Source organism: Primulina eburnea, chromosome 15 (genome assembly GCF_022965805.1).
Source record: "Primulina eburnea isolate SZY01 chromosome 15, ASM2296580v1, whole genome shotgun sequence".
NCBI classification, from domain to species: domain Eukaryota; kingdom Viridiplantae; phylum Streptophyta; class Magnoliopsida; order Lamiales; family Gesneriaceae; genus Primulina; species Primulina eburnea.
The window spans coordinates 2,620,384-2,630,164 of NC_133115.1; the positions used below are offsets into that span (position 1 = coordinate 2,620,384).

General features: G+C 35.1%; 1 protein-coding gene across 1 annotated transcript; it reads left to right on the plus strand.

Annotated features, from left to right (window-relative positions):
- The first annotated feature begins 1,590 nt into the window (after positions 1-1,590).
- On the plus strand, positions 1,591-6,338 carry LOC140815118 (protein CHROMATIN REMODELING 25-like). Its single transcript, XM_073174231.1, has 11 exons — positions 1,591-1,735; positions 2,409-2,786; positions 3,165-3,251; positions 3,366-3,606; positions 3,669-3,794; positions 3,932-3,945; positions 4,028-4,114; positions 4,226-4,301; positions 4,513-4,563; positions 5,243-5,317; positions 5,982-6,338. Exons 2-11 carry the CDS (start codon positions 2,485-2,487, stop codon positions 6,072-6,074), a joined length of 1,152 nt encoding a protein of 383 aa, XP_073030332.1. The 5' UTR covers positions 1,591-1,735; positions 2,409-2,484; the 3' UTR covers positions 6,075-6,338.
- Positions 6,339-9,781: the final 3,443 nt, after the last annotated feature.

Consider the following 9,781-nt stretch of genomic DNA (forward strand, 5'->3'; position numbering starts at 1 on the left):
CACATCTTTAACTTTATTGACCCAACACCATGAATTGTACAAGATTCATTGTTTCCCATTAAAACTTGTCCAGAATCAACATCTTTGAAGTCAAAGAACCAGTCTCTTCGAGGAGACATATGATAAGTGCAACCAGAATCCATTATCCATTCTTCCTTTGGATCATCAATGGAAATGGTAAGAACTTCTGCATCATCATACCCATCCGACAGATTTGCAGTGTCGAAAACAGGGTTTGTATCAGATTTTTGATTGGCCTTTCTCTGGGGACAATTCCTTCTGAAGTGTCCTTCCTTCTTGCAAATCCAGCACGTTTTCTTCGCTCTTGAATTTGATCTGTGCTGGTTTTTGCCCTTGTTGAAATTTACTCTTCTTTCAAGGGACCTTCCTCTCACATTTAAACCTTCACCAGCAGGTTTAAAATGTCTCCCAGTTGCTCTTAAATCCAATTCTTTCGAGTAGGCAGCGCCCGTGACCTCTTCAAGGGTTAAAGTCTCCCTTCCATATTTAAGAGTGTCTCTTAAATGATCATAGGCTCTTGGCAAAGAATTCAGTAAAAATATAGCCTGATCTTCTTCATCAATTCTTACTTCCATGTTTTCCAAGTCTGATAGCAACTTAGTGAATTCATCAATATTTTCATCTATGGACTTGTTCTCATCCATCTTGAAACTATAGAACCGTTGTTTCAAGTAGATCCTGTTTGGTAGGGCCTTAGTCATATAGAGTTGCTCAAGTTTATTCCACATATCACATGCAGATTTTTCTTTCACAACCTTTCGAAGGATTTGATCGCTTAAACTCAGAACGATAGTATTTCTAGCTTTCTTTAAAATCTCACCTTTGTTAGCAACGGTGTCTGGCATCTTCGATTCACCCTTGAGAGCCTCGTCTAGCCCTAAATTTCCCAAATGAGCGATCATTTTTTCTCTCCACAGGTTGAAGTCATTTCTGCCATCAAATTTTTCCACCTCATATCTTGATGTCGACATATTGAAGATTGTCCCTGGCCAGTAGACTTTCTTCAACGAATCAACGCAAGAATTCTCACAGGCAAAATCACAAACACCTTCTGAACAAAGAATCAAGATTCACCGACACTGAAGGAACCTGGCTCTGATACCAGTTTGTGAAGAAATCTCCAGAATAGCCAACAAGAAAATAGAATCACCAAACAATCAAGAACAAGAACACACGAAATTTACTTGGTTCGGATTTGAATAATCCTACATCCAAGGTTCAGGGTTACAACCCCAATTGAATCCACTATCAACGATGAGTTTACAGCACTCAGAATCTCACAGGAAGAGTACAAAATCCCTCAACTTTACAGCAGGATTTTAAATGAAAATACGCAAACTTGTATCTCTCAGAAGAGGGCAGAAAACATATAGTATAACCCACACTATGGCAGAGAGATTCTTGACTCCCTTATTCTAAGTGTCAACTTAACCAACTCATCTCCTTTTTAACTAATATGTGGGCCCAGAAGATTAATGCATAATAACCATTAGATTTACCACTAATGTACTGCTGCAATCCTAGCCGTCCATTTCAGCATATAGAGGCAGATTACTCTTCACAAAAGCCAATATCTCTCGCACAGCGATTCAGCAGAGTCTGAATCTGATTACAATCTCACAGTCGACGCCGAAGACGAAGAGAAATCCGTTGTCCATTCATCTCGTTCACTGGATTGTGAATTGAAGTCGCAAAACGTAGCCGCCCTAGTAAGGTTCGCTGTTATGTTATATTGTTTGTCACGAGTAAAATCAATTTGTTTCAGTTAATTAACTTCGTCGCCTACATATTTGTAGTCTTCTGGGTATAATGTTTCCGGATTCAATTTTCAGTGACTTAGGATACATTAAGGTCTGACCCATATGCGTAATTAATCCAGGGTTTGCATGTGTGATGTGCTTTAGTATTGATTCTCGTGTTTCGTTAGCGAAAATGCTTCACAAGTAACCAAGTACCTTTTTGGATGGAATAGGAGTCAGATGGCTATTTTCCGTTAGTGGCTGATAAAGTGGAAAAATAGAACTGAATATGGGGAATTGTTGTGGTTTTCTGTAAATCATCATGTTAATTTCTTCAATTTGAAACCGTGTAGAGTGGCTCCTCCTCTCGATTCAAAGTATTGTAACAGAACTTGAATGGTGGCATACCTAATGGCCACCGAGACCATTCCTTGAGTGTTGTCCATACTCAATAATTATCTTTTAATTGGTTATCTTGCAGATGCATGTGTGTGTATGTGTTTGTGTATCTGAGTTACTTATTCTTACAAGTGAAATTTGGTATGAAATTTTTTTGAAACCTCAGCGACATGCTGGTTTGAGTGTATTAAGTTCCATTGTTATGGGTGATTTAATTCATGTCATACATTGTTAATTGTTATTGCACAGAGGGAACATAGAAGTGAAAAGACAGTCTCTATTTCCTAGAATATATTCAGTGAAAGATGCAGAGGCTTCTTTACGGATGCCTTTTAAGCCTCCCTCTTCCACTGGTTACTCTGACAACAAAGAACTGACACGCAAGCTTTTGGCTCGTAAGAGGTTTGTGCCATGGGGATCTACAAGACCTGTCCTGATTAACATCACTAACAAATTTTATATCCCCATAACTATTGAGAAAGAAGATCTAGAGGAGAGCACATCATTGCCTCCAGGAATTGAGCCTTTGTTGTTATGGCAGCCCGAGACATCCAATGAAAGAGACAGTGACTTGGTGTCTATAATGGTAGATCACATGCTTGTAAAGTATCTCCGTCCCCATCAAAGGTATAGTTGAAAAATATTGTATACTTTTGTTAAGTACCTTTAGAATGCCTAGCTAAAAATTCTCGAATTAGTAAATTTAACTGATATGTTTTTCGTTCAATGGTGGGATCTTGACTCTCGATCTTCAATATGTTCTCAAAAAGATCTCATGTTCATTAAAGTTCTGTTTTGCATTTGTTCAATTGGACAGGTAAACTATGATACTACTGATTTTAATGCTTGTAAATTGTGTACTCTGAATGTTGTCTTTTATGTCTGTGGCTTTCCCCATTATAATTCTTTTTGATATCATCTCAACAAATTGCATTGACAACGAATTTATCCTGGTGATTTCACTTTTTTACTTGATTGGAAGATGCATTTGATTTTCACTTGCAGAGAAGGGGTGCAGTTCATGTTTGATTGTGTCTCGGGTGTTTTGAGTGATGCCAACATAAATGGGTGCATCTTAGCTGATGATATGGGGTAAAAGTTCTGCAACCCTTGTAATGCTTTTGTTTCCAGCTTTTAAGTGAAAAGTAAGTTAGCACATACCCATGCATGTCTTCTCTATTCCAGTATTGCATTTTTACTGTGCAGGTTAGGGAAAACTCTACAGTCAATCACGCTATGTTATACTCTTCTTCATCAAGGATTCAATGGGAAACCAATGGCAAAGAAAGTAATAATTGTGACTCCCACCAGTCTAGTGAGTAACTGGGAAGCTGAAATCAAGAAATGGGTTGGGGAGCGAGTAAAGCTTGTTGCTCTATGTGAGAGTACTCGAGAAGATGTCATCAGTGGAATCGATGGTTTCACCAATCCTTTCAACCCTTTACAGGTAATTTTTGGTGCATTCTGAATTATTAGAAAGAAGCACCACATCAACAGGCTTTCTAACAGGTATTGATCATCTCTTATGAGACGTTTCGAATGCATTCTTCAAAATTCGATCAAAGTGGATCATGTGATCTGCTTATCTGTGACGAAGCTCACAGGCTGAAGAATGATCAAACACTGACCAATCGAGTAAGATGCATCATTTTTCATTTATTGTAGTTTTAGTAGGATGGGTTCATGATAAATGTGTAAATTTGGATACTTTCACAACCTTCTGGACCAGGCATTAGCTGCTTTATCCTGAAAACGCCGCGTTCTATTGTCAGGGACTCCGATACAGGTGAGGAAAAATATAACTTATTTCTCATTAATTTTTTTTGTTTTATTTTATCAATTGTTCCTTTCCTATTATCCAAACTCAGAATGATCTCGAGGAGTTCTATGCCATGGTTAATTTCACAAATCCTGGAGTCTTGGGCAATGCTGCATATTTTCGACGATATTATGAGGTAGGTACACAGGGTGTTTGGAATTTAGTAGTGGAAGATACCCTTTTATGGTTTTTTCCATAATATTGGGTTTTCCGTGTACGTCCTGGAGATGCCAATTGTGTCCGGCAGAGAGCCCACAGCTACTGAAGAAGAGAAAAGGCTCGGTTCAGAGAGATCCGCAGAGTTAAGTGCCAAAGTAAATCAGGTAACTACATCTCGATATGATATTTTTCCATTGAAACACAATCTTGTTTAAGTTCCATACTTTCTTTCCTTTGTTTAAGATATCTCACTGTCAGAACTGCAAATGGGTTTATACTGACATGTGGTATACTAATACCATGTCTTTTTTTTAAATATATACCATATGGCATATGGCTTTAATTCCTCACAAATGTTCACTGCTTGGTTTTCAGTTTATACTGCGGAGGACTAATTCTCTACTATCTAACCACTTACCACCTAAGGTATTTCAGTTTTATCATCCCTTCTTGTTTACAATTGTGTTGTTTATTAATGGAACCACATATCGTCTTCCACCTCTTACTGCAGTTCAACTATTGGAAGCCAAAGGCACTCATTGCTTAACTATTTTTTTCCTCTGAAAAAATCTGAACTATTTCTGTGATGGGTCTGCTAGATGACTAATGCTCATCAGGGTTTACAGACGTCTCTTCCCACTCGCCCTCTTCTTTTTCTCAGTCTGGAAATTTTATTGAACTATTTCCATTTACTCCGCACTCTTTTTGGAAGGTATTACATGTCAGTGTAGGAAGGAATTCTGTTTCGTGTACGTGATTTCTTTGATTGTTGTTGAGACAAATCTAGCTGATTCATTTACTAACACATAGGTTATTCTCTTTATGTAGTACCATATTAATAGTGAGAATGCATAACTTTGACTTACCTAATTAGCTCCATTGAATCTCAGCTTCTCTTAGGATCTAATGGAGACCACTTTATGAATTTTACTTTCGCTTTAGGCTGACATTGTGAACCTATTCAGTACCCAAATTAAGTTCTGGCAGTAAGTTCAATATTTCCCACAGAAAGTATTTGGTTGCCGAAAATCCCTTTTTGAAGCAAACATCTTCATCCTGGTGTGTTGGCATGATCATCATTCAAAGTATCTATTTTTCTCTTCAGATGATTGAAGTAGTGTGCTGCAAGTTGACGACTCTACAAGCTGAGCTCTACAACCATTTTATACATTCAAAAAATGTAATTTTCATTTTCCTTCTATATATTTGCACATGCCAGTGTGCTCAAGCTCATGGTTCTTCCTAACAATGAGATAATTCTAACATTCCAAACTTTTAAGTATAGGTTAAATCTTTTACTATTAGTAAAGTTGAGTCCCATATAGAAACTGCTTTCGTGTCTTCGTCTGTTTTTCATTTTCCCAAAAATGCCCCTCCATCTCCTTTTAGTCCCTCCCCCACGTTCCTCTCATTCTCCTCTCAAAACCAACGCCTACATCGGTTCCTCTTAAAACAGAAAACATCTCCTTTTATCTCCTTTTAATTTCTCCCCCACGTTCTTCTCATTCTCCTCTCAAATCCAACGCACACATCGGCTCCTCTTAAAACAGAAAACCAGATCTCTCAAATACTATGTATCGTTGCTTTCAAAACATAAAATCCAGATAGCGGATTTTCTGAACAGATCACCCGCAAATCTATCAGGGTTGTTGCTTCCTCTTCCGCTTCCACAGTACTTAAAGAGACACAGAACATGACAACGAATTCCACAAACAATCAGTCAATATTCATCGTGTTCTGTGTAGATTTATTCATGAATTAACGTCTCCAAATACAGATTTCAGAATTTGGGTTTCGGTAAATTCAATCATTTTGGGTTTCTAACACCAAATTATCATTGACAGGGAGGTTCTCACTCACACCGCAAAATGGATGCAGGTACCCGAATAAACCAAATCTCCTTTTATTGTTTTATCCATAATATTGATTGTAAGTAGTGTTTCAATTATTAACCGCGGGTTTCGTGAAAAATTGACGATGTTTAAGCCTATCTGCTGAACTTCTCTGTCCACAGAGTTCATTAATCTGGGGAAGATGAATTCATGTATTGGAGTGTTAGTTTAGGTATACGACGCTTGGCCATTGTTTATGTTCTTGGATCAATCAATTCCTAGATTATATGAGGTATGCTGTCTGATTTTATTCAAAAGTCAATATGTTGTGGTGTATATGAAATTTGTGTGTTGTTCGGTCTTCTTGCTGATGTTGTGTTTTTCTTTTCTCAAGTTTTTCATGTTAGTCGTAGGATACTTCATCTACTACACTATGGGGTTTTTACTATTTCAACAGAAAGTTGAAATTTCATTTCCGTCGGCTGAAGCGGATAAGTTTGTTATTCTTTAAACTGCCGAATCACTGTCTCTATTACGTTGTGAATTTACAATGTGAAATTTTAATTGGAGAAGCAGTAAAGATGATGTTATCTGCTTCTCTTAATCGATTCATTTATTTGCATCACATGGCAAAAAACTTGTGTCGTTAACTTTGATATCCTCCCATGATTCAATGGAGGAACTGCGATTAATAAGTTGGGGAGATGTCCAAAGCTTAAACTTCCATAACTACACTCAGTACCTTCAATATTTAACAAGCGATCAAATTTGCTGACATTGCTATTTGTTAATGCCATTTAATTACGTGAAATAATAATTAAATTTAGGGTCTTCACACCGAATAAATATCGTGAGTAGATATGGTGGTGTATTTTTTGAACCATGTGATGGTTTCAATTTGGATTCGAGGTCTACTTGATTGCATTTATTATATTTTGTTGTGTTTTTAGTTTTATTTTCACCATTACTCATTGTCCTTTAATGTTTTATAAAATCTACAGAAATAATCTATTTCAATCATTTGTCGTGTATTTGCCAATTTCAATAGAATGGTATAAAATTACACTTTTTCATTCCATTTGAATTGTATTGAGTTAGATTTTATAGTTTTCAATTCTAATATATTTAGTTTATATTTTTTAATTTTTAAGTGTCAAGGATTGAATTTTTTTGTCATTGCTAAAATATACTTTTCATTGATTCAATGACAAATGTTCAATACATTATATATTTGGTGAAAATATCATTCGTGTTAATAATAGAAAATGTTGGTTTCAGTTTGGATGGTAGAATTTTATATCGCATCAGGTTGAGTTTTTTGTCTACACGGTATAATTAAGTGTTGTGGTTTTGTAAAAACATACTTGCAATTCTTTAGGGACGGGAAAATTTAAACTTCTATAATTTCATTATGATCTTTCGTTTGTCTCAGAAAAAAGATTTCCTTAGCTCATACTTTGTCACATGACTCCATTATGAAACTTACAAATTTGTTTTTATAATATCTGCGTTCTAATGATTTTATTGTAAAAGTAAGAGTAAGTCAAAGAGTGATCAACACTGCAACTCAACAAATTGATTTATGTATTCATATCAGGTTTGCATATTACTGAGCAATCTCATTTTTAAATTCTCATTCATGTATTGATGATTTTACTATTATCTTTCTTTATCAATTCATATTAAATTACATGGTAACACAAAAAATCTTTTGGATTTTTATAAGAAATGTTTATTCCATTCATCAGTAGGGGTGGGTACGGTACGGTATACCGTACCGAACTACGGTACCGTATACCGTACCGAAAATATCGGTATGAAATTTTTTCATACCGATACCGATACCGAAAATTCGGTATACCGCATGTGCGGTATACCGAATTTTTGGTATGAAAAAAACTCATACCGGTACCGTACCGACACCGAAAATTTTGTCGGTATACCGAAAAAATGTCGGTATACCGAAAATACCGACATTTTTTCGGTATACCGACATTTTTTTGGTATACCGAACTTAAATTTAAAAAAAATAATAATAAAAAATTATTTTCGGTATTTCGGTATATACCGAAATACCGAAAAAAAAATTATTTCATACCGATACCGATACCGAAAATTTCGGTACGGTATCATACCGTACCGAAATTTTCGGTATACCGATTTTTTCGATAAGTTCGGTATTTTTTTCGGCACGGTTTTTCGGTATTTTTTCCCACCCCTAATCATCAGTGAAGCTAAAAGGTATCAACTTCAGATTTCATTAGCATCTCTTAAATTATAAAATAGTATCATAAAATCATCATTATGTAAATTTAATCCCTATGTTCAATTGTCTCGTTTATAAACAGAGCAGACACATGCTATCCAAAACTAGTAGAGAATAAATATGTTTATGCCCTTTTAAGTTTGACCATCAACATACACAAATGACTGAACTGTGTCATTCCTCGGTGACATGTACTCGTGTATTTTTTTACCACAATATTTTTGATATCGCATTGCAATCTGAAAAACATAGTAAACAAGAGTTCAGATTTTTAATTGCAGCATCACTTGAAACAAAATGTGCATAATCCATGTTCCATACAGTCATATAAGTGCACCAAGCAACTGATGTATCAACAAAGTTCTGTTATTCATTAAACACTTCAGTATCTTTTGATGTGACAAAAGAAATTTATGCCCAACAAGGATTTGTCCTTTCCAGTCCATAAAAAAGATTAAACTCAATAAGTTAAAAACTCAAAAAGACTATCTTCCAAAGGTATACTGTTATTGGAAGATGGTCTTTTTGAGTTTTTAACTTATTGAGCTTAATCTTTTTTATGGATTGGAAAGGACAAATCCTTGTTGGGCATAAATTTCTTTTGTCACATCAAAAGATACTGAAGTGTTTAATGAATAACAGAACTTTGTTGATACATCAGTTGCTTGGTGCACTTATATGACTGTATGGAACATGGATTATGCACATTTTGTTTCAAGTGATGTTGCAATTAAAAATCTGAACTCTTGTTTACTATGTTTTTCAGATTGCAATGCGATATCAAAAATATTGTGGTAAAAAAATACACGAGTACATGTCACCGAGGAATGACACAGTTCAGTCATTTGTGTATGTTGATGGTCAAACTTAAAAGGGCATAAACATATTTATTCTCTACTAGTTTTGGATAGCATGTGTCTGCTCTGTTTATAAACGAGACAATTGAACATAGGGATTAAATTTACATAATGATGATTTTATGATACTATTTTATAATTTAAGAGATGCTAATGAAATCTGAAGTTGATACCTTTTAGCTTCACTGATGAATGGAATAAACATTTCTTATAAAAATCCAAAAGATTTTTTGTGTTACCATGTAATTTAATATGAATTGATAAAGAAAGATAATAGTAAAATCATCAATACATGAATGAGAATTTAAAAATGAGATTGCTCAGTAATATGCAAACCTGATATGAATACATAAATCAATTTGTTGAGTTGCAGTGTTGATCACTCTTTGACTTACTCTTACTTCTACAATAAAATCATTAGAACGCAGATATTATAAAAACAAATTTGTAAGTTTCATAATGGAGTCATGTGACAAAGTATGAGCTAAGGAAATCTTTTTTCTGAGACAAACGAAAGATCATAATGAAATTATAGAAGTTTAAATTTTCCCGTCCCTAAAGAATTGCAAGTATGTTTTTACAAAACCACAACACTTAATTATACCGTGTAGACAAAAAACTCAACCTGATGCGATATAAAATTCTACCATCCAAACTGAAACCAACATTTTCTATTATTAACACGAATG

What these genes read in the sequence shown, in the direction of transcription:
- LOC140815118 (XM_073174231.1), top strand. Translation starts at nt 2,485, where the DNA reads ATGCCTTTTAAGCCTCCCTCTTCCACTGGTTACTCTGACAACAAAGAA. An exon ending in TATCTCCGTCCCCATCAAAG is followed by an intron (nt 2,787 to 3,164) that starts GTATAGTTGAAA and finishes TTTCACTTGCAG; the next exon opens with AGAAGGGGTGCAGTTCATGT. An exon ending in ATCCTTTCAACCCTTTACAG is followed by an intron (nt 3,607 to 3,668) that starts GTAATTTTTGGT and finishes GCTTTCTAACAG; the next exon opens with GTATTGATCATCTCTTATGA.